Source organism: Pocillopora damicornis, chromosome 1 (genome assembly GCF_964200805.1).
Source record: "Pocillopora damicornis chromosome 1, jaPocDami1.2, whole genome shotgun sequence".
Classification (NCBI taxonomy): domain Eukaryota; kingdom Metazoa; phylum Cnidaria; class Anthozoa; order Scleractinia; family Pocilloporidae; genus Pocillopora; species Pocillopora damicornis.
The window spans coordinates 32260605-32284498 of NC_142670.1; the positions used below are offsets into that span (position 1 = coordinate 32260605).

The window sequence follows — 23894 nt, forward strand, 5'->3', positions numbered from 1 at the left end:
CTGTAAGCCTATCTATCAAGTCTCCCTTTACCAGTGGAGATTTTTTTACCTTACACTAAATGTTTACTTAACCAACTAACTCCCTTTGATGACCAAGAAAGAAATTCTCCTTACCAAATCATTACGATAGCAAACAGACAAGTGACGAGAATAAGGAAAAGTATCAGCTTGGGGATTATCAGTTAATTCATTACCAAATTCTTAGAACTGACATCATAAGAATTGTGTGGCAGACAGTAAGGAGAATTACTAATGAGATCTTAGGAGTGAAAGGGTCAATACAAGGTATGCTGGGAAAACAAGTCTCGCAAATATAATAGTGCTTTTCTTTCTGATGGAAATGGTTTCAAAAGAAATACATCAAGTACCTATGCAGTCGCTTCCATTTCCAGTATATCCGGGGTGACAAGTACAAACATACGATCCTTTGGTGTTCATACATGTAGCATTCGCGTGACAAGAGTGATTTCCTTTACACTCGTTTATATCTGCGGAATGATAAAAAATAATAAATTTTGAAAAAATGCAATTGGGAAGATGTTGCCGAGCATACGCTTAGAAACCTTAGTCGTGTTTTCTTGGGTCCTAGATGCTAGCACTTCACTTTAACGCTCACTAGATTTTTTCTTGGCTCCCCGCAAGTTTAAATCTGTTGTTCTATCCTGTAAGCCCATCCATCAAGTCTCCCTTTGCCAGTTGAGATTTTTTTTACCACCGAATGTTTATTTAATACAGTTGTGTGTCATTATCAACATTGTCTTCAGGCCTCAGTACACTCATCTCTTTTTTTATGCAAGGTATGCTGGTCTTGCAACGATGATAGTGCTTTTCTTTCTAATGGAAATGGTTACAAAAGAAAAGCATCAAATACCTGTGCAGCCGCGTCCATTTCCAGTATACCCGGGGTGACAAGTACAAACGTATGATCCTTTGGTGTTCGTGCAGATAGCATTCACGTGACAAGAGTGATTTCCTTTACACTCGTCAATATCTGAGAAACCATTGATACATTTTGCACTCTATTATTTTATCGCCTTAAAATAAGTAAACTCATGGTCGTGTAATTCCTTTAATCATTACAAATTATGAAACAAACATTTTCCTTCTTTTGTGTTATATGAATTAGATACTGTGAAATCATGCTTCAGCACTAATATGAATTTATCAATCTCACGGCTCTGAAACAAGCAAAATGTAGATCATGCTTGTTGCGATATTGAACTTTGTACTTTCGGTTTGTGTCACGCACATACTGGGGCAAGCGCAGTAGTAATAGTGAGAGGATTACACATGTTCGTTGACTAAACACGTTGCAGTCTTCTTGCTTAGTTTTGATAACTTGATAGCAACTGGGTAAAGCTTCTTCAAACTATGAGAATATTTACAAAAATTAGTTTTATTGGGAAATATAAATAAGGTTATCGTCAAAATTACCTGAACATGAGTGTCCATCGCCAGTGTATCCCACTTTACATGTGCATTTGTAAGAACCAAACGTGTTACTACAGTTAGCATTCACGTCGCAGTCACTGATGTTCAATTTACATTCATCCATATCTAGAATGTAGAAAGAGAAGCAGTGACTAAGTAACAGCAACTTGAGAGAGGCATCCACCTTAGAACTGATCCAAGCCAAATATTATGATAATGATATCCGCCAAAATATGCTTTATAATATTTCATGATATTTATAATTCATTAAATAACTCATGCAAACTTATAGGACTTACCTTCGTTAACCATATCACAGTAAATCAGTTTTGCTTTTCCTCTCCAAGTTGGATCCAGCCAGTACTTGCCGCTTATGGTGTGTTTACCTTCACTCGCCTTTATTTCGCCACAAGACCACGCCGGTAATTCAGGGATAGAACCTAACGGAGCTGAAGTAAAGATAGGTTTTACGTTCACTTCCTATTCTTAGCTCTTCCAGGTGAGAAGGAACCAGGCTTAGGATGGAGAAGATTTAAAGAAAAATAAAAATAAAAAAAACCATCGATTTCTTACCTCTGCCGTTCAATCGCCGGATGTAAAACCACGCAGGTGCTGAAAGGAAATTATCTGGTCTTGCCTCTTTGGTGCGGTTATTTAGTTCACATATTTGGTATTTTCGATTGTAGTTATAGCTTTGGCACGTGATCTCTTGTTCACATTTGACATCGCAGAGGTGAGGGGTCGCCACTGACCATCTTTTGAAGACCGAACACCTGAGAGCCTTTCCTTCTATGTATATATCGGTCCTACATTGATCGTCAGCTGTGACAAACTCCATGACAGAGGCGAAGAGGAGGAATCTTAAATTTTGGAATTTCCACATACTTTTATTTAATCTGCAAATATTGAGGATAGGACACCAAAAGTAAATGTTTAATTCCCGCCTAATTACGGCTTACTTTGAAAAACTGTCCACATGACCCGATGAATAAAAATAAAACTCATAATACAAAATCATGTCGACCAGAGACGAATGGCCCGCCTCAGAATTCACGAGAACGCTTCATAGTAGCTCGACAGGATGCTAATTGGAATGTCAAGAAACAATGTTAAGTACGACTTCAAAGTTCGATCAGAATATCTGAGGTTTTTTGGCTTCTTTCAGCGTTAGTGAGCTAAGAGAAGTGTTGTGAACTCGCGAAGATAGCCTTACCAAATTGGCCGAGTAAAATTTCAAATAGCTGCGGTTCATACATATTTTGTGCCAAACAATTATCTCTTAGTGTGTGTTTCTTCTCCTTTATCTAGTAAAACAGTCCAGTAATCAAAAGTCATATTAAAAATTAGGTGTAGAAATAATGATGAAAAGGCTCACTTTGAAAACACTTTGTACTAGGGAAACTAAATCCTAAAATTGATGGTCTGGTCAGTCATAAGGCAGCCGTAATTAGTTTGATGTCAAAAATTTACCAAACCCTATTTTGGGATTTAAGCCAAACTTATTCTATGTAACTCTAGGGCTGCTTAGTATAAGAAATGCGATCCTCAAACACCTGATTGCCATCGAGTTAAAATTGCTCTCTTTCATCAAGGTATTATAACTATGACTACGATACCAACCATCTGTTTTAAGCCAATGCATAACTTTAACATTAAAAAAGAACTTCATCGTTTCTGTTTTGGCTCCTCGCAAGCAATGAATTCAACAGAATTCGGGCCGGAATTTGAGTAACATAATCGCTCTGTTTGCGATGTTTGCAAACCAATGGCGAAGATACTTGTTTGGTTGATTATAAAGTGAAATTTAATCGGTATAAATTATTAGCTTTTAGGCACGAATTAGGGTTTGGTAAGTTTTATCTAAAAACCTACGAAAGCTACTTTAAATTTAGCTCTTAGGAGTGTTTTGATAACACATCCCTATCGTTTTTCCATTTTCCATTGCCTAACTAAAGAAACTCATCAATTAACTCAGGAAAAATATAATTAAACTTGAGGAACGTAAAACTGTCTGTTCTATTTGTCCGAAGTTGTATGGAAACTTCGAGAAAATATTGATTATTTGTGATGCAGTTCATTTATGTCAAAGTAAACAAGATTCCATTATTCGCGTCTGAGAACGACATACAAAACTTGAAGACACAAATAAAGTTACAATTCGAATTTAAGCTCAGGATCAGGCCAAGTGAATCCAGCAAAATTTTACCGAAATGCAAATAAACTTACAAAATTACAAAAAAATTTCAAGTTCTTACTTTTAAGCTTGGCACCAACAATTCGCCGATCATGAAGTTCGTTTAAGTTAATGACGCTTCAAATTTGATAGGTTCCTTTCGGTCATCTAACGTGTTTAAGTTCTTTTTATCCAGGTTGCTCCCAAATTATACCACTCAAGAATTTTTCGCGTGTCTTTCAACCCCTTTTAAGTGGTATAATTCTTACAAGAATTTCAAGCGTTTCTTCGAACCCCTTCGACACCACAAGTGCATGTATAGTTTGTTTTAAAACGAGAGACATAACAGGTCCTAACGGCTATTCATGACCATCATTTGAAGACAAAACTTTTAAACTAACAGAGACTCGCTCCCCTTTTTTCTGGGTTGCTTGTGTTTTCTTACGCGGAGCTGCTCAATCTTTTTAACATCGTATAAGTGTGACATGCGACTGAACAATAGAAGAGAGCTTTCGAGCAAAATTTTATTTGAAATGATTTAATTGAGTTGGAATTGAGCGGTTCTAACATTTTCTAATCCTGAAGAGTTTTTCATCTGAATTTGAATTTTAGGTGGTCTGAATTCTGAAATTTCAAACCTCTAAGACAAACTTTGGCGCTTTTTCCATGGACGGGCTTCTCTTGAGAATCTTTATATTCTTGTTTTGTTTCTAATGCGAAGAACAAAAGAAATTGAAAAAAAAAAAGCGTCCGGGACATGGTGTTTGGAAGTAGTAGAAAGTTACAGGAAATCGATAAAAAAAAAAGAAAAATAAAATGTTTCTCATCCTCTGCTCAAGATTTCAACACTTAAAATTTTTTTTTGTGTCGAGCGGCAATACGTCTGTTATGCTGCGTTGCAAACTTAAAATTGGAGATTTGATAAAGACAGTTTTCATCATTAATTAAAATATTCTGTTTGAACAAATTACTTGAAAAAAGTGGTAAAAAGCCCACGTCATGAATCCGTCGACTGAAAAGATCCTTTCGCTCTTAGTTGGAGAAATTAGATATATCGTAGTAGTTCCAACATCTTATCCCATTACATAGCTGCGACGACTGCATAAAAAGAAAATGGATCTGAAGTTTCGCTAACCTCAGGAGAGGGGATTATCTTATCTCAGTTTTTCGGAAAAAAATTTTTCTTTTTTTTTCATAAATGAATAAGTATCATATTATCTCCGAATGGTTTAAATGAGACGTCTCATTCTCAGATTTTTAACTTGCTAACGGTAAAGGAAACTGGCTCACCTCTTTTTAGCATGTAGCACGCTTCCTCCACAGTTTTTAGAGGGGAATAAAAAACCCTCTAAAAATGATGCTGTCATGGGCACTTGTAACTAAACAGTAGTTGCCGTCACAATAGTCAATATCTCTCATGCTCTTAATAATTTATTTCTTGTTCCTGTTTTGTCGTTGACAATAAAAATGCGCTGTTTTTTGTCTTGAAAAAATTAGAATCCATCGAAAAATGTACGTTGCAACTTTTGTTGTAAGAGTGTCTAAAGTGTAACTTGGGGTAAAATAAAACAGATGGTTTTCTTATAATTTTCATCAGCCTTAAGATAAAAACAAAGTTCGAGAAATCTTTATAGGGTAATACAATACGCACGCACTTTGCACGGCAGAAAAATAACATGATGTAAAAATAAAATGGAATCACATATTTTGTCCCTCACAACTCATGCATTTATTAGCACCAAAAAGGCGTCCTGCATTCTTGAAATATGAATGAAAAGAACCCCTGAAGGTGTTTAATTAAGTTCCATTTGTTTCTATTTTTATTTTGGGAACGAAAAATAAATCATCCAATTTTGCACAACTTTAGAAACTTTGATTTTAAAGCGATCATGGTTTTCATAAGAAAAAAAAAAAAAAATTACTGTAACCTCATTGATTTTCCTTTTCTCCTTTCTTCCTATAGATTCTACAATCCGCCACGGCTGGATGCGTTTAGAAGTAATATTTCAATAACCAGTGCGAGGGTTTCATCAGGGTTTACAAACACGAGAAAACTGGCGAGAGCACGAGGCCACAGGCTGAGTGTGTTAATTGTTTTAGAGTGTTTGAAAACCCTGCTGAAACCCGATGGACGAGTTTTTTAAATAGCATCTCAATCGTTCCTCAGGAATAAAATAAAATGGAAATATTCACGAATTTTTCGCATGTTGTCTACAAGTTTGTTGTCACGAAAAATTTTATTGCTATGGTGATTTGTCTTAGAGTAACTTGTGCATCCAGCTTATTTAACGCAAGTGTGGAAGAGAAGCTAATTAGGAACCAGACTGGTCATCAGTCAAACGCTTTATTGAAGATTGGTGAGGTTAAGTCAGCTGAGGTTTCTGAGGTGTTGGCGCCAAAGTGCAGCACCAGCAATGAAGCAATGACTAAGGACACAGAAGATACTGTTAAAATTGGTAATTCGAAGAGTTTTTGTGATCCGTTTAATGCCTCTGCCTACTTTAAGAACTGTAAAATGAATATCAACGGAAACAAGTGAGCGCACGTGATAATGCTATACGCTTTCTTTCGAAAATGTTTTGTTACTTCTTATCAGAGAGGGTGTTAATAAAGGTTGTCTATTCATGTTGATGTCTTTGTCTCAGGTTTTCAAAGACGGGTTATTAATATTCAAATCAAGAAATGAGTTCACTAGAATCTGATGCTTTATCAAACTCAAGGTTTTGATTTAATATGGAACTCATGGATAGCGCCTCCGTGTTTCACTGGGGTTTCAAACCACATGCACATGACAAGATTGGCGTGTCTTGGTTGGATGATCACCTTATGAATAGTTATTGAGTTTGAGAAGTTGTATTCTTCAGTGTTGGAGGGTGTTAGCAATATTTGACTATCCAACGTGGAAAGACAACTTCTCATTCCTGAGTAATTCTCGAGATTCATGGTACTATCTATCTTATCTTGGAAGTTTTAAATAAATTTTTAAATGGCATAACAAGCGAAAAAACGCTTCAGTTCAATCTGGGGATTTTAAGCCGCAAGAACTCTCAAAAATTAATTAAAAAACTCCATCTTTTCATATATTAATGAAAGCAGGACTTTTTGCGAGAAATGGTCAAACAATGAACACGCAAATATTTCCTATAGCCCCCGCACTTAGAAACTTCACGAAGAATTGATTATCATTTTCTAAGAGCTGTTAAGCTAGAACATGTCGAATCTCTTTTAAAAACATGTGCTCTCAACAAATATATATTGCATGATTTGCAAGAGATAAGAACTACACCTTGCGTCAAACACCACATACAACTCGTTATAATATAGTGTGATTCAGTACTTCGTAGCTCCTTTACGAAATAAAAAGGTTAAGACCCACATATTAAAAAAAATAATTTATTAGCTTTCCACCCGTGACCAAAAATTACTGAAAAAGTCCCCGCTCGAAATTCAGCCCATATTTTTTCCTTTTGATTTCTTTCAAGGCACCGCAAAACCTCAAAATTGTCGATGGAAATTAGAACCAAAGTGGAATTCGACCGTCATCGTGTTAAAACAAATACAAAGGCCTTCTATGAATGAAAATCACAGGTGATGTTTTAGAGAGAATCCTTAGAGCTACTGTATGCTTTGTTATAAAATGTGTCGAAGTTTCTTTATGCTCAATAAGATAAATTTTGGCCATGTTTCAAAAGTGTGAGATTTTGGAAAGCGATATTTCACCTCCACGATGCCTGAAGGAAAAAAAAACAAAACAAAACGATGCACCACAAAGGCCTTCTAAATCTAAGCTGATATTATAGAAAATATTCAGTTTTCGTTCCTTTTCTTTATTATATGGCTGTGCGTGTTTACTACAATGACGTCAATTTTTTTTTTCCCGCTATAACTTTGAGTCAGATTATAAACTGGCATATTGATCAGTGAATTCACCTTGGCGCAAAATTAGAGATGTGAAAGTGTCCCAAAACTTTGCGCCGTAAAGGAAGTCGTAGAAAGTCGTAGGAAGTCAATAAAAAGAAATGCCATTTGAACTTCTTCGTTCTCTGGCCAGTATTTAAAAATTTAAAGGTTTCCGTTTACCTGTAAAGAATATTATCGCCAGATTGACATCTATTATGCTGCATTGCAAACGTGAAATTCGAGAACTAATACAGAGTATTTCCAATGTGAATTAACTAGTCGTTTTTGGACAGATTGTTTGAAGAAAAATGATATAGAGCTCATATTTTGAGTCCGTCGATTTAAAAATAAGTCCCTACTCTGTTAGTTGGAGAATTAGAAATATCAAGTCAAATTTAACATGTTACCCGTCGGCAGAAAATAGGAAAAGCAAATCCTATACAAGGGCTGTAAAACTCGAAACTAAACGCTGTAAGTAAAGCTTTCTTCAGATGTGAGGGATTATCGCATCGAATTCATTCAGACATTTTTTCACCTTTATCTTTACTCAAAAGGAAGAAGCTGTATGTTCCAAATAGTTTCAATGTAGTTTTTCATTCTTAGAGTGTTCTCTGGTGTTGAAGAAAATTAGTTTACCTTTTAAGATGCAACGCCTTTCCCTTGATGTGCTTATCTAATGGTGTTAACTTGCAAAGTTATCTTTACCAAATTGGCATGACAGGTCCTGAAAGCTATTAATAACCATCATTTGAATAAAATAATCATACTAATAAAGACTCGCTGTAATTTTTTTCTGGTTTTCTTGTTTTTGGTTTTTTGCTTTGTGTTTTGTTTTGTTTGTTTGTTTTTTAACGCGGGGTTGCTCAATCTTTTGTGATCCTAATATCCTAATATCCTCTGGTCCGAAAGAATCTTTTATTTGAATTTGAATTTTAGGCCATGTGGAGGTGGTCTAAATTCTGAGATTTAAAACTTCTCAGACAAACTATGGCGATTTTCCACGGACGTGCTTTTCTTGACAATCTTTATATTCTTGTTTTGTTTCTGCTGCTAAGAACCACAGGAATTCGAAAAAAAAGGGAATAAGAAATGAATTGTGAAATTATTCCGAAAAAAGCATCTGGAACGTTGTGTTTGTCTCAGCCAAGAGACTCGAAGTTTGAAGCGTACTCATTTAGCAGCACTCTCAAGGTCCTGTTCACAGTTCGAGATGTTATCATATGTGCATTCACTTGATGTCCTAGAATGTTTTTAAATTCGTTCTAGTGAGCTGATTAATAATATAAAAATAAATAATTTTATGTTTGGCGAGTAACCGATTGTATTTCGTTATTTTTGAGATTATGTTGAAAAACGTTTTATGTTATATCACGTTGATTTTATTTCCAACGATTAAGGTCCATCTATTTGCTAATCAGAATGATGAATCCAACTTTTAGTGGTCTGGGCCAAGTTACGTGAGAGCAAGAGTTCGTTTTGTTTACTCCTTAACATGAATCTTGTGGAGATGCAGTCTTTAATTTTTAAAGACGCATGGGAGATCCAGTAGAGGAGGCATAAAAGTGTTCTTAGAGAGCAAAATTGAAAACTGTACAAGTGGGCTTATTTGTTTTTAAGTGACCTACTGTTTGGCTCTCTGATTGCAGAGAACCCTAGCTATCTTACAGGTGTAGGTCTGTATGATGCAATCACAAGCATGTCTTCGATATTCACTTTTGAGACTTAATGTAAACACTTTTGATATTATAGTTAGTATGTTTTGGTCACTGAATGTGCACTAGGCCAACGGAGGTTTTTGACGACCGTAAAAGAGGAGGGAAACATTCAAAAAGAGAAAAAGGGAAGGAAAGAGGAAAAACATAGCAGAGGTATAAACATTAGTCTTAGAGGCAGCAAACATGCAAACCTAATTCAGCCTAACTTAAGGCCTCAATAGCTCGGCATAGCTCAAATAATTGCATATGACACCCGCACGGAAAGATACAATGACAGAGGAATTTTGGTACGCGGCTGCGATCACAAAATGAGTAATTGCGCACATAATAATCAAATTAGCAGCCATAAGTTCCCTCATGAAAAAATGCATATATACAACCTTTCTCTAAAAATGTTTAGTATTTCACTGAATTCTTCATTTTCCAAGACTGATAAGAGTGGTATAAATTCTCTTTCAAATTTTGATGCATTGCCATGCAGACAGAAGAATTTATTTTCATTAAAAGAGTTGTGAGTGATTGACCTGAATCTATGTCTTTGGATGGAACATGAACTTCGCTCATATCATTTTATTTTACTTGACCAGGGTTACATTCCGGGTATTTTTGGCGTGTCACACGGAGCACTGCAATTCATGGCCTATGAGGAGCTGAAAAAAGGCAACAGTCAATTTTTTGGAACATCAGTCAACCAGAAGCTGGTGAATACTGTCTGCACGGGTCTGTATAGTTGATTGTAACGTCCGTAAGATCACAAATTCAACAGAGTTAGCGAACCAGAAAATCTTGATCTTAAACCTGGACAAACAAGAACATGTGAAGTGCTTTGACTCTGATCATATTCATAGCTTAGGGTGAATGACTGAAGCGTTGTTATTTGTTGAAAAAAAAAAAATTTTCTCTTAACTCCCCTCTCCACTCAGAAGGATTGATAAGAATCAACCCTTCGCCCTCCTAAGATTGACTAGCATCTAACTTCTCCTTACAATATCATTTCAGTTAATGGCTGTGTTTCTGGCTCAAATATCGTCTCTTATTTTTGGTAATGGTGGCAGATTAGAGGAAAAAAAATTGTGGTTCAAAGGTAAAATTTTTTTTAAAATTGAAGTTCTAAGACGTGGTGTATATCTAATGAGAACAAACTAGAGTCAAGTGAGACCGAGCTGAAGTATTTTGAGGCTGAGCTAGTGAGATGCAAAGTCAAAACGAGTCTTGAATGATCGATTTGCAATCATTACAACCATTTTTGGTGTCATTGTATTCGTTGCCACTGTTGTTATTGTTGCCTGTCTTATTTTATTTTTCCTTTAGTCCACTGGCCGTATACACGAACTTACGAGTTTTCTCTACCGCACTCGACTGAAAATAGTCCACTTAGTATAGAGTTATTTATGCCCATATCCCTTCCTTGTGTGAAGACCACCTAAGCTTTTACTTTTTATCAACTTTGTTTTTGATGTTGTTAGCAAACTTGCCTCTGCTTTGCCTCATTTGCTTTGTTTTCAGGTCTCTTCTTGTAAATAGGAGACGAATGAAGGTAAATTGAATGGAGGAGTAGGCTAATACTATTGAAATATCAGACAGAGGCCTTTAAGAGTGTCTTTCCTTTCCTCGGCCTAATTTGGTCTTAATAATGGATTACTTGCATAATTTTGAATACAAAGCTAATCGTTACTACTCTACTAGAGGAGACAAAAATGGAAAATTTCACAGTGTGGAACTGTGATAAAGAAAATTATATTTTTATATTAAACCTAGCATTCCAGAGACTAAATATTGACTGGGATTTATTGGTAAAAAAAGCTGTTTACAACCTATAAAAATATAAATAAAAGCTCTAAAGCATGTCTTCAACTCATCACAGCTATGAATACTTTTTTTTTTGGTGTGGTTACGTTGAGCCGTTTGGGCTTAAGCTACTGGATTTTTCCTTAGAACGTCTAAAAATTGTTTCAACGCTTTTAACTCCAAGGACTGGTTATTAATTTCCTCCCCTGGTAACTATACATTTCTTTGTAAATTATTTAGGAGAATTTGGTGTTAAGTCAAAATAACGACTTCTATCTGACAAGTTTGAGTATTACCATTACCTGTTTGTTGGATAATTTAAGCTTGCTCGTATCATTGTATTTTACTAGACCAGGGTTACGTTCCAGGTATTTTTGGCGTATCACGCGGAGCACTGCAATTCATGGCCTATGAGGAGCTGAAGAAAGGCTACAGTTAATATTTTGGAACACCAGTCAACAAGAATCTGATAAATACTGTCGGTACGCGTCTCTATAGTTGATTGTATACGTCACAAATTGAACCGAGTTAGCAAACCAGGCTTGATCTTAAACCTTGAAAAAAAAGAACATGTGAAGTGCTTTGACTCTGATCACACTAAAAGCTTAAGGTGGATGATTGAAGTGTTGTCATTTATTGGAAAGAAATTTACCATCAACTCCCCACCTCACCCAGAAGGATTGATAAGAATCAACCCTTTGCCCCCCCCCCCCCCCCCAAGATTGACCGACATCTAACTTCTCCTTACAATATCACCTCTGAATCACACGTGGAGGTCATGAGAATAAAGGGAATAATCCGCAACAAAAGATGCTATTGATTGTTAAAGAAATTCTCCTTGTCAACACCTTTGGAAATGTGCAGAGAACAGTATGCAGAATATGGATACTGATGTTAGGGTGTAAAGGCTTAAGACGAACACATGTAATGGTCACTGGCGAATGTTAAGGGAGAACATGAGAGAGGGAAGGATGGGGAAGCCTGTGGCTTCTCATCTTGGGTAGTCACAACTGACGCCCAAACGACAACCTTTATTACCTGTTATACACGTGGCTGTTAGGGAGGTAAGAGTAGGATTAGGTCTATTTTTTCTGTAACCGTGAGTCATCTTGGGAATAACTCTGAGATGCTAAAAAGATAGTACAGTTATTTGTATATGAAGTGTTTGCTTTTGAATTTTAATTTTGCTAATTTTCCTTTTCTTCATAGAATTCAAGTGAGTACCTTGTGATGGCTTTGCGGTCAAAATTTCGCCGCAACAGCGACATATCCTTATTAATTGGTTAGAGAAAGACTTAGGGCTAGAAAGGGAGATTCATTAGCAAATTATTAACTTTTTGAAATAGATTTTGTTTTAGTTTTAAATGCTATTAGCTTGAAATAAACTTGTAGTTTAACGCCTTAATTAGTTTTTAGGCTGGTGATGCAGTAGTCTCATCGGTTGGTTTGCTGGACTCCAGGTTGATGTGAAATGTGCTCGAACCTCGAGCCTCAGGGAGGTCATTTTGTCGCTTCTTTGGGAAAAGCCATGTTAGCCGCACATATCATCCTACCTAGGAGTTCAAACGGGTGCCAACAAAAGGCTAAGAAAACCCTAAGGAAAGGCTAAGGAAACTCTAAAATATGGATGAATATCAAATCTCATGGAGGGAGAGTAGCTTTCACCTTTTTCCACTCTTTCCATTCCTCTCACGAAACACAAATCCAAGATGGCTGTGGGAAAGCATGGCGCCAAAGTTTTGATCCTGTGCCCATAAAATTAGCCAAAAGCGATTGAATATATGTCTCCTTCTGTAATTTATTGTTCATAAGTTTTACGTAGTAACGCCGGCGTGTGACATCATCTTCGTGGTGTAGCAAAACGTCATTCACTTCCTTCTTCCTTCAAACAGATGAAATCGACGGGATAAATAATGTTATCCTCATGATTTTACAACCAGGCTTTATTCAGCATCAGTTCCGACTGTTCCATTTATGGAAAAAATATATATTAACCGTGCAAAGTTAACCGCCCAGAGCGTTTAGACATTTTATCAGTAACTTCATTCACCAGCGGCTTGTAAATAAGAATTTTTAACCAAGATAGAAACTACAAGAGGTGCCTTTTGGCAAGTTTTTTTTATTTATTACTATTTAGTTAGTAATAATTATTGACAAATAAATTATAACATGAATTCTTGCAATTTAATCAAGAAAGATGCATAATATTAAGTTAATTGTGACATTTTGGAAAAAAAATACCTTATTTTCCTTTTTTTTGTATCGTGCGTTACAATCTTTTTCAATAACTTTCTCCACTTGTTGCTGATTCATTTTGATGCAAAGTTAAAACCAGTTTTGATTGATTGCTCTGTTTTTACTTCACTGTGTTCTGGTTTCATGCATTCGCCTGAACATTTCTTTGTTGCTGTTGTTGTTATTTTTGCATGTTCACTAAAAAGATGGTGAAAGCTACTCTTTCGCGATTGCTATCAAGTGAATTTCACAAAGCCTTTAAGCAGATGAGTGGTATCGAGAACCTACTACGGCCCACGGACTACACTGCCCGTAACATTTACTCTCGTGTTCGTGTTTTAAACCTCAGCTGAAAATAGTCCGTGTAAGGTTAATGTATTTAGAAAGAGATACACAGTTTTGTTAAATAATGAGATAACATTCACGATGCCATGTATTTACACCACTCAAGATGCTGAGCCACATAGTGACCCAGCTCATATCACTTTCCTTTGAAAAGACCACCAACGATTTTTTTTAATATTTTGTATGTTGTTAATAAACTATCCTCGCTTTGCCCCTTTTGTTTTGTGTTGAGGTATCTTCTTGTAAATTAGAGATAAATGAACATCAAACGACTCGAATACTACTCTTAGAAAAATACACGTAAGATAGCACCCGCTTGTATTCCCTGACTTACGCTAAAATAACCATGGTTTATAATTACAGCTAAAGAAGAAAAACGAAAAACACATAATACGTAAGCTTGAGAGTTTGTTTCTTGCAGATTTTACTTGAAGATTACTTTGAAGATCCTTCGGGCAACTCTCCTCGATGACAGAGGCTATCTGATTAAGATTATAATTCTAATGAAATAAATAATTGTTTGCCATCAAGGTTAAAATCTGCTGATAATGTTTAAGATAGAGACGACAAGTTAACTACGTCACATGTTATAAACCTTATACACATTTACTTACGGAGCGATTTATGAATCTTCTTACTATGCAAAGTATATTTGCTTTACATTCAGTATGTACCACCGAATCGTAAGCTACAAGCAGGTGGCATTCTAAGTTTGTAGATAAAGTAGGATCCACAATTCTTAACTAAAATTATCATTGTATATTTGCAGCCCGTAGGACAATCGCTAAAGCAGACCTTCCTGTAAAATTATACATATATACCTACAGAGCGAATTATGAGTCCTCTTAATACAAGGGGTATATTTGCTCAAATTCAGTCTGTACCACAGTAGCGTGAGTTACAAAGAGGTGGATGAAGAAGTTTGTAGATGAAGTAGGACCCACAGTTTTTCACAGAAATTTTCTTCTTAAATTTACAATTGTAATGAGGATCATTACTAAAGCAGACATCCCTGTAAACTTCACCATCTTCCACTGTAGGATAACGACCGTCTAACCAACCTGAGTATTTTGTTCCACATCTGTTTGCTGACACACGTGATGTTGGCATTTTTGTTCCTGCAGCTCCCACAAAGCGATACCATTCCTCAGGGAGTTGGCTATCACACAACTCTGAACCGGGAGGTGTTTCGTAACTGTTTTTTCTATTGGCGTCACTCAGGTTTTTATAATGATTGCAAAGATCGGCTGCAAAGAGAAATTACAAGGACTCAGGTTATTGAAATCCATGGTTCAAGATCTTTTCTAACGTCTTATAAATCTGACAGCTTGCCAATCAGTTATGAACATGTACTTAACAAGAAAAATGGATTTGCAATTGATCAAGTAGTACGTGTGTAGGATATCATCACTTGAAGAGGCTAAAACAGTGATATTGGAGATCCAAATAAATTCAACAGGTTCCGAATTTGAGCTCCTTCTTTCTCAGAAAGCGCATTAAACTCCAGGCAGACGTAAGGCAGAACCAGTATCGTTTACATATGACAAACTAATAATATGGCCTACAGTGGCCACCTCAGCAGCTTGAGGTTAGATTCGAGCAGGATTATTTTTAGTATTATAGCAAAGAGATTAAATTCACCTGTACAGTTATGACCATTTCCATTAAATCCAGGCTGGCAATCACAAACATAGGAACCGTTGGTGTTCGTGCAGGTAGCGTCCACGTGACAAGAGTGATTTCCTTTACATTCGTCAATATCTGAGAAACCATATATAGTTACTCTTCAAAATAGGCGGTTATTACCGTGATATTCATATATAAGAAAAAAAAATTATTTCTATTTTTGCGTTTCACGAGCTAGATATTTAAAACGGATATTTCATCATGATTATTTCAATTTATCAAGCTAACGGCTCTGAAACAAATGGCTTGTTCTTGCAGTTCCCACAAATCGACAGCACCCCCCGGGGAGAAAGTCGTCACAAAACACATGACCAAATTCATGCGGTGTACCATAACTGCTCTTTCTATTGGCATCACCCAGGTTTTGATAATTTTAGCATGGATCGGCTTTTGAAAAAAACATCACAAAAAGATTGTAGTATGAAGGATAACATATTTTTTGTTGACATTTTTTCTCGTCAATCAGTTCGACAAAAAGCAGAAGGGACTTGTTTTTTAGAAGAACAACTACGCATTCAATAAATTTTAAAGAAGAATTTGCGTTGGACAATGATGATGTACGAAGTAACTAAAATGAAATTATATCATTATAAATATATATGTTCCTTTTACTTTAATCGCCCACCAAAGCCTGAGTTGTTTGAACCTCAACTGAATTCTACCAAATGTGTTTAAGACACTTTTGATCCTTAGCCCCCACACAACGATACCAGCCCAGAGGTATTCGCTAGTAACCTAATTATTTTCCAGGAGTGTGTAATAACTCTCTGCCCATTAGCATCATCCTGTTATTTATAGTATTAACGCGAGTCAAAATTCAGTGAAGTTTGCTTGATCCTAACTGCTTTTGTTACAAGGGAATCTTTGAAGGTTACAGATTCTTAAAGGTTTTTTTTAGTTCCATGAAAAGGGTCAGATAAGGTCAGAGAAAAACACACAATCCCTTCAGGACTCAACCTAATCATTTCTTTCAGATTTTTTTGTCTCTTTCAGATTTTTTCAATTTTTTTTCAATTTTTTTAATTTTTGCATTTTTCATGAATCTGATCAGTGAGATAATTTGTGTTAAGGATACCGAACAAAAGAACAGTTTTTTTATTAGATCAATTATCAATTTCTTTTCGTGCCTAGTTATGATCGTAGTTACAATGTTTATCTTTTTCCTATTGGCTTGTAATCGGATCTTTTAGCGTCACCACGCACATATAAAAGCTAAGTTAGCGTCCCTTTGAGCCAGAGTTTCGCAAGATTTCGCCTTGAATAGCAGTACCTTCGTTCTTTCCTTCTAAACCGTTGGCACAAGCGGGACCGATATGTAAGTAATTTTGTTAGTTTATTTTCAATGTGTTTAAGTTTAGTTTTTCACCTTGGGCGATAGCGCACGTTTGTACTATGTTGTACAATAGTACAACTAATTAACTTGAAATCAAAAGAGTAATTTGAAAGAACTAGACGCTCAGACAGCAACGCCCACATTTTAGTCTTTAAGCTGTTAATCAGCCGTAAATGTTCATCGTGTAGCCGATCTATGAATCTCGATTAGTTTTAACTTAGCCTTTTATGATTTGTTTATGTTAATTTACGTTAATTGTTGTTATTTTAATCGCGTCCTAGACATACGCACGTAAAGCATTTCTTTCATGCCTTTCGCACCAATTCAAGTAGATTCATGCATTCGTTATAATATTATTGTAATTTCAGTTTACGATCGTGATCGTCTTTGTGATCGTCTTTGTCTTTGTCTTCGTGATCTGAACAAACACCGTTGACCGTCATCTTGGTTTTCGTGGTTTTACTACGACCTGTAAAATAGTCCCAACATCAGCGGCACTTAGCAAACACGCCTTAGCGACACCCCTCGAAGTTTCGTCTTTCGTCGCAAGCGTCACAATTTGGTTTCATCAACTGAGTTGATAATGAAAACCGGCCACCGTTAAGAGTTTCGAGCGTCACTTTAAAACTCTTTACGGTGGCCAATTTACGTCATCAACTCAGTTGATAATGCTTAGATACCCTGTTATACTCTCACACCGACGCAGCATCACAGTTTCTTTAGAACCTTATATTTAGAACCCTTTTATTCATCACCCTTTCTATCGGTTTACTGGCGAGATAACTCACGGGTTACGTTATGAGAACCCGACAAAAGTTTGTTCTTTCGAGCTGGAGGTTATTGATATACTGTTTTTGTTTTAATGGTTTCCCAACATCTGGAGACGTTTACTACGCTGGTAAACCGATAAAAAGTGCGGTTCATTACTTTAATGACACAAACTTTAATTTTCCATAGATTTACTGGTGCAATATCTTGATTATTGTATAAAAATTTAATGATAATAATTTCGCTCTCAAGTATATCTTAAGCGTCAACGAAAACGTAGCGCCATGGGAAGTCACTTACATACCCATCATGTGTACATGGTTCAGACCCAAACGAGCGACTTTATTTTGATGCTTTTGTCAATCATTTTTTAAGAGTCCATTTAACAGCAGAATAACAATGCGTCAGTCACCAAAATTGTTGATTCAAAAGTCAGGAACGTTACCTAAGAGGTCCTTAACATGAGAAACCGCTGCTTTAATCAAACTGACGAGTTATGAGTTATGCGGCTGAATGGTGCGGCGCTGTAGTCAAACGTGTCATGCTGGACTAATCTAAATATTGTTGCAAAGATATTAGGTTCGCTTGTGCAGTTTGGTCCATTTCCAGAATATCTAAGGTGACATTCACGTACATGTGATCCAAGGGTGGTTTCATCAACTGAGTTGACAATGAAAACCGGCCACCGTTAAGAGTTTCGAGCGTCACTTTAAAACTCTTTACGGTGGCCAATTTACGTCATCAACTCAGTTGATAATGCTTAGATACTCTGTTATACTCTCACACCGACGCAGCATCACAGTTTCTTTAGAACCTTATATTTAGAACCCCTTTATTCATCACTCTTTCTATCAGTTTACTGGCGAGATAACTCACGGGTTACGTTCTGAGAACACGACAAAAGTTTGTTCTTTCGAGCTGGAGGTTATTGATATACTGTTTTTGTTTTAATGGTTTCCCAACATCTTGAGACGTTTATTACGCTGGTAAACCGATCAAAAGTGTGGTTCATTACTTTAATGACACAAACTTTAATTTTCCATAGATTTACTGGTGCAATATCTTGATTATTATATAAAATTTCATGATAATAATTTCGCTCTCAAGTATATCTTAAGCGTCAACGAAAACGTAGCGCCATGGGAAGTCACTTACATACCTAAGAGGTCCTTAACATGAGAAACCGCTGCTTTAGTCAAAATGAGTTATGAGTTATGCGGCTGAATGGTGCGGTGCTGTAGTCAAACGTGTCATGCTGGACTAATCTAAATATTGTTGCAAAGATATTAAGTTCGCTTGTGCAGTTTTGTCCATTTCTAGAATATATAAGGTGACATTCACGTACATGTGATCCAAGGGTGTTTTTGCATCTAGCATTCGCGTGGCATGAATGATCTTCTTTACACTCGCCAGTATCTGAAAAACCGTAGATTTGTACTTTTTCCTTTTTGTCACATACCAAATTGTAATTACTTTAATCATTTCGAATAATAAGAAAGCGTTTTCTCGTTTTTGTCGTTCACGAATTAGATTTTTGAAACGTGCATCTCACACGAAAGACATCATTAATATTCTCTTATCACCACGAATGTCTTTTTATCTCCCAAAATGATAGCTCTGAAACAAAATGGATGTAAATCATGGCAATTCCATGCATAAACATACCTGGGTACTGCTTTTTAAAAAGGAAAAATCAACACTCGTAGGACAATAGTTCCTGCTAAAATTGCTTTGTTTAATGCTAAGGGTCCACTGATATAGAATGCAAGCTATTATTGGTCTATTATTCACTCACTCGATTGTAGATAGCTGAAATGTATCTCCAATGCTTTTAGGCGAAAAAAAATTAAATATTGTACCTCGGCATGTCTGTAACTATTTTACCTGAGCACGAGCGTCCATCCCCAGTAAATCCTTCTTTGCAGGTGCAATTATAAGACCCAACAGTATTGAAGCAGTTTGCATTTTCGTCACAAACGTTATTGCTGCCTTTGCATTCATCGATGTCTAATTGGAAATTAGTCGAAGAAATCGCTGAGACAAGGTAAAAACGTTTCACAAAAGGCCAAGGCAAAGGTAGACCAAACATTGTGTTAAGTACTTCTGTCCTTAGCATACAGACTTACCTCCCAAAATCATGTCGCAATAAACCAACTTTGAACTCCCGACATTAGCTGAATCCAACCAGTACTTTTTACTAATACTGTCTTTACCTTCACTTAATTTTATCTCTTGGCACGATGACGCTGGTAATTCAGGAATAGATCCTAAAGGAGCTACGATATAGACATGACTTCATTAGTTGCAAAACAGATCAGAGTTGGAGAATATATTTGTCCGCGTGAGATAAACATGGAAAGATAATGATTAAGAACTGTAAAGTTTAGCTGATGTTAATGTAACATGGACAGCGAATTTTGGCGGGTTTTTACTAAGAACTCACTGAGAAAGATTTTTATGTAAAATGAACTGGACCGAATACATACTTCTACCACTAATGCGTCCCATGTAAAAGCGTAAATCATCTGGCTGGAAATTCTCGGGCCTTGCTTCCTTGGTTCGGGTGTTTAACTCACAGGACTTTTCCCCAATTACATAATTGTAGCTTTGACATATCGTTTCTCTCTCGCAGGTGATATCGCACACATGAGGAGCTGTTACTGGGACCTTTTTGAAGACGAATCCTTTGAGAACCATTCCAGGTACGCTAACTTCTGTCTTGCATGGATTTTTAGCAGTAGCGAAGTCCATGAAAAACAAAGAAGCCAGGAGGATAAGGAAGCTTGAATTCCACACCATTCCCGCTGATGCTGAAATTGGAAATGCAGATTATTTAGCCAACCAGCAGAGAGGTATTTATGACAGCAGATAGATAGACAGACAAACAAACATGAAGCAACGTAGGAATCGATTCTGAATCGACTGCATCTTAGCAACAAGAAAAGTACAAATTATTAGATTTAATCAAAATATATAGAGGTCTCTTTTAATATTCTCCCCACTCAATTGTTTTCGTGACCACTCTTTAATGATGAAACTCTTTATTTCGCCGTTTTAACGAAAAAAGACAATAAAGTCGATACAACGGCAAAAGCCATAGGTTTAAAACAAGTTTTACCCTACGATTTACACGTTTTAAAGCAAATCCCCGAACAATTGGTACAAGTTCTTGGTCATTTAATTGGGTTCCTAGCGCAAAAAGACTTCAAAATCACGGAGAGAAGAAAGACTTTTGTAAATTCAACCATCATCATTCCTAAACTAAGGTGATGTTTAGGAATCATCCCTGTACATACAGTACGCATGAGATGATATTTTGAATGAATGACACAGGCATACTTTGAGAAAAAGAACTTAGAGTGTCTACCCTACGACATTCTGATTACTACTTTTGTTATTCTACCTACTCGTGGCAGGCAAGTTAAACTATGAGCGTGGTGATAAACGTCGTGCACACTGCCTGGATATGAATGTCGAGAGAATGTGATGCTTTCGCACAATAATTAAAATGACACATTGAAGAATTCTCTCCTGCGCAACATTAAAGAAACAAGGTGTTCGAAAGCCTTGCGTCACACAGGAAGCCGTAGAAGTTGTAGAAAGTCGATAAAAATAAAGAAAATTTAAACTTTTTTCATTCTCTGCCCAAGATTTCAACATTTAAAGGTTTTCTGTGTCGAGCAGCAACAACCGACTCACGTCTATTATGCTGCATTGCAAAATTAAGATTGGAGATTTGATAAAAACAATGTTCAGCATAAATTAACATATGCTTTTTGAACAAATTACTTGGAAAAAGTGAGAAAAGGCTCACGTCGTGAATCCGTCGAGTTAAAAGATCCTTTCTCTTTCTATTAGTTAGAGAATTAGAGATATTATAGCAATTCCAACATCTTATCCCATAACATAGCTGCAAGGACCGTATAAAAAAAGAAAGAAAGAAAAGTTCCGCTGACTTCAGGAGAGTGAATCATCCGATCTTAGTTTTTTCGGAAAATATTTTTCCTTTTTTTTGTCAGAAAGGAATAAGTATCATACTATATCCAAATAATTTAAACAAAATGTCTCATTCTCAGATTTGTACCTTGCTATCGTCAAAGAAAACTGACTTACCTTTTTCAGCATGAAGCACGCTTCGTCCAGAATTTTTAGTGAGGAATAAAAACCCTCTGAAAAGGATGCTGTTATCGGCACTTGTTTTTTGTAACTGTAGTTGCTGTCTCAATAGTCAATATCTATTATGCCCTTAATAATTAATTTCTTGTTCCTGTTTGTCGTTGATCAACCCTCTAAAACAATGCTGTTTCGGCGCTTGTTTCTTGTAACTGTAGTTGCTGTCACAATAGTCAATATTTATCATGGTCTTAATTTTTAATCTCTTGTCCCTGTTTGTCGTTGATGAACCTTCTAAAAACGATGCTGTTATCGGCACTTGTTTTTTGTAACTGTAGTTGCTGTCTCAATAGTCAATATCTATTATGCCCTTAATAATTAATTTCTTGTTCCTGTTTGTCGTTGATCAACCCTCTAAAACAATGCTGTTTCGGCGCTTGTTTCTTGTAACTGTAGTTGCTGTCACAATAGTCAATATTTATCATGCTCTTAATTTTTGATCTCTTGTCCCTGTTTGTCGTTGATGAACCTTCTAAAAACGATGCTGTCATCGGCACTTGTTTCTTGTAACTGTTGTTGCTGTCACAATAGTCAATATTTATCATGCTCTTAATTTTTAATTTCTTGTTCCTATTTGTCGTTGAGAATAAAAATGCGCTGTTTTTTTGTAATAGTCTTAAAAAAAATTTGAATCTGTTGAAAAATGTTGCAATTTTTGAAAGTTGTATGAGTGTTTAAAATGTAACGTGGCGTAAAACAAAATATGATGATTTTCTTAGAATTTTCATCAGCCTTAAGATAAAAACAACTTTAGAGGAATGTTTACATGATGAAATCAGTCGGGCGCCCTTCGTAGGGTAGAAAAATAACAAAATGGAATCACTCTGTTTTGTCCCTCACAACACATGCATCATTAGCGCCAAAAAGGCGACCCGCATTCTAAACGTGTTTAATTAAATTCGGCTTTTTCTTTTTTTGTTTTAACGTAATAAAAAATGCCTGTTTGCGACATCATCCAAAATAAAGAACGGCTTTGCACACCATGACAACTTTGGAAAACTTTAATTTTTAAGCGATCGTGGTTTTGACAAGGGACAAAAGTAGTGTAATTTCATTTATTTTCCTTTTTCTTCTTCCTTTCCATAGATTCTACAACCTGCCACGGCTGCATGCTTTTAGAAGTTGCATTCTAAAGTGCTAGAAGTTGTTTGCAATATTTGACTTTCCAAATGTGGAAAGAAAACTTCTCAATCCTGAGTAAATCTCGAGATTCGTGGTACTATCTTTCCTATCCTGGAAGCTTTGAATAAAGTTTTAAATGTCATAACAACTAGAAAGACGCATCAGTTTGATCTTGGGTTTATAAGCCGCAACAACTCTCAAAAACGAAACCAAAAAACAAAAAAGACCAAAAAAAAAAAACAAGAAAAACAAACAAACAAAGAAACTCCTTCTCTTCATATATTAACGATAGCAGGAGTTTTTGCCAGGAATGATCAAACACTGAACACGCAAATATTTCCCATAGCCCCCGCTCTTAGCAACTTCATTAAGAATCAATTATCAGCTCTTAAGGGCTATTAAGCTTAAACATGTCGAACCTCGGTTCAAATCAGGTGTTCTCAAACAGTAGAGCATGATTTGCTCGAGACAAGAACTACACCATACGTCAAAAACCACAGACAACTCGCCATAATATAGCGCGATCCAGTACTTCGTAGCCTCTTTACGAAATGAAAAGCTAACACCTACATTTCTCAAAAAGAATTTATTAGCTTTCCACCCGTGACCAAAAACTACCTCCCTAAAGTCGGTATTGATCTTGATGCATTAAGGACATCGATATTCAATATTTATCGTTATGATGAATACATTAGTCGAAGATGCTACATGTTTACTGACGAATATTTTAGAGAGGATTTCAGAACTACACTGAACAGAGGCCGTTTTTAATATTTATCGTTTTGCCATTGTTAACAAGATTTTGTTCCTGTTTATTCCTCAGTATTAAAAATAATCTACTTCTTTTAGTCACAAAACCGTCTTTCATCCGTTGACCATGATGATTTTTTTTGTTATTTAGTAATATAACAATGTAAACCTGGAGAGTTACCGAGTATACCTTGACTTCCTTTCTTCAGAATAGTGGGAGTTTAGTTACCACATTGTAACATGTAATGTTGTTACGATGGCATTAAATATTCAGGCTCATGTATGAATTTTCAAAATTGTTAGAAGTTTTATGTCAGTCTATAACGCTTTCCAAACTATTTTATGTTTTCCAAAATAGCATTTTCCTTGGAAAATGGACATTTTAGGGATTTTTTTCATATCGATTCCGCATAATATCGTGCTTTTCTTCCAGACTCAGTAAAACGTGGGCTTCAAAACAGCAATATTTAGACAG

General features: G+C 36.2%; 4 protein-coding genes across 4 annotated transcripts in view; 1 reads left to right on the forward strand and 3 right to left on the reverse strand.

The window, feature by feature from the left end:
* The window catches only part of LOC149053355 (solute carrier family 25 member 32-like), a 42514-nt gene that overhangs the window by 12429 nt on the left and 6191 nt on the right, over positions 1 to 23894 (forward strand). The window lies entirely within an intron of this gene.
* LOC149053356 (uromodulin-like) overlaps positions 1 to 23894 on the reverse strand; it is a 272818-nt gene that overhangs the window by 11304 nt on the left and 237620 nt on the right. The window lies entirely within an intron of this gene.
* On the reverse strand, positions 1171 to 13320 carry LOC149053358 (uncharacterized). The gene is made up of 4 exons (XM_089203459.1): positions 13249 to 13320; positions 1731 to 1911; positions 1435 to 1557; positions 1171 to 1178 (listed from the first exon to the last, which is right to left on the reverse strand). The coding sequence occupies exons 1-4, from the start codon at positions 13318 to 13320 to the stop codon at positions 1171 to 1173; spliced, it is 384 nt and encodes a 127-aa protein (XP_089059585.1).
* On the reverse strand, positions 13249 to 20173 carry LOC149053359 (uromodulin-like). Its single transcript, XM_089190052.1, has 5 exons — positions 19861 to 20173; positions 19501 to 19650; positions 19259 to 19381; positions 15229 to 15348; positions 13249 to 14834 (listed from the first exon to the last, which is right to left on the reverse strand). Exons 1-5 carry the CDS (start codon positions 20171 to 20173, stop codon positions 14461 to 14463), a joined length of 1080 nt encoding a protein of 359 aa, XP_089046178.1. The 3' UTR covers positions 13249 to 14460.

What these genes read in the sequence shown, in the direction of transcription:
- LOC149053359 (XM_089190052.1), bottom strand. Translation starts at nt 20,173, where the DNA reads ATGGTGTGGAATTCAAGCTTCCTTATCCTCCTGGCTTCTTTGTTTTTC. An exon ending in GGGACGCATTAGTGGTAGAA is followed by an intron (nt 19,651 to 19,860) that starts GTATGTATTCGG and finishes TCTATATCGTAG; the next exon opens with CTCCTTTAGGATCTATTCCT. An exon ending in GGATGGACGCTCGTGCTCAG is followed by an intron (nt 15,349 to 19,258) that starts GTAAAATAGTTA and finishes ATGGTTTCTCAG; the next exon opens with ATATTGACGAATGTAAAGGA.
- LOC149053358 (XM_089203459.1), bottom strand. Translation starts at nt 13,320, where the DNA reads ATGAATCAGCAACAAGTGGAGAAAGTTATTGAAAAAGATTGTAACGCA. An exon ending in ACAAAAAAAAGGAAAATAAG is followed by an intron (nt 1,912 to 13,248) that starts GTATTTTTTTTC and finishes AGCTAAGAATAG; the next exon opens with GAAGTGAACGTAAAACCTAT. An exon ending in CTGTGATATGGTTAACGAAG is followed by an intron (nt 1,558 to 1,730) that starts GTAAGTCCTATA and finishes TCTACATTCTAG; the next exon opens with ATATGGATGAATGTAAATTG.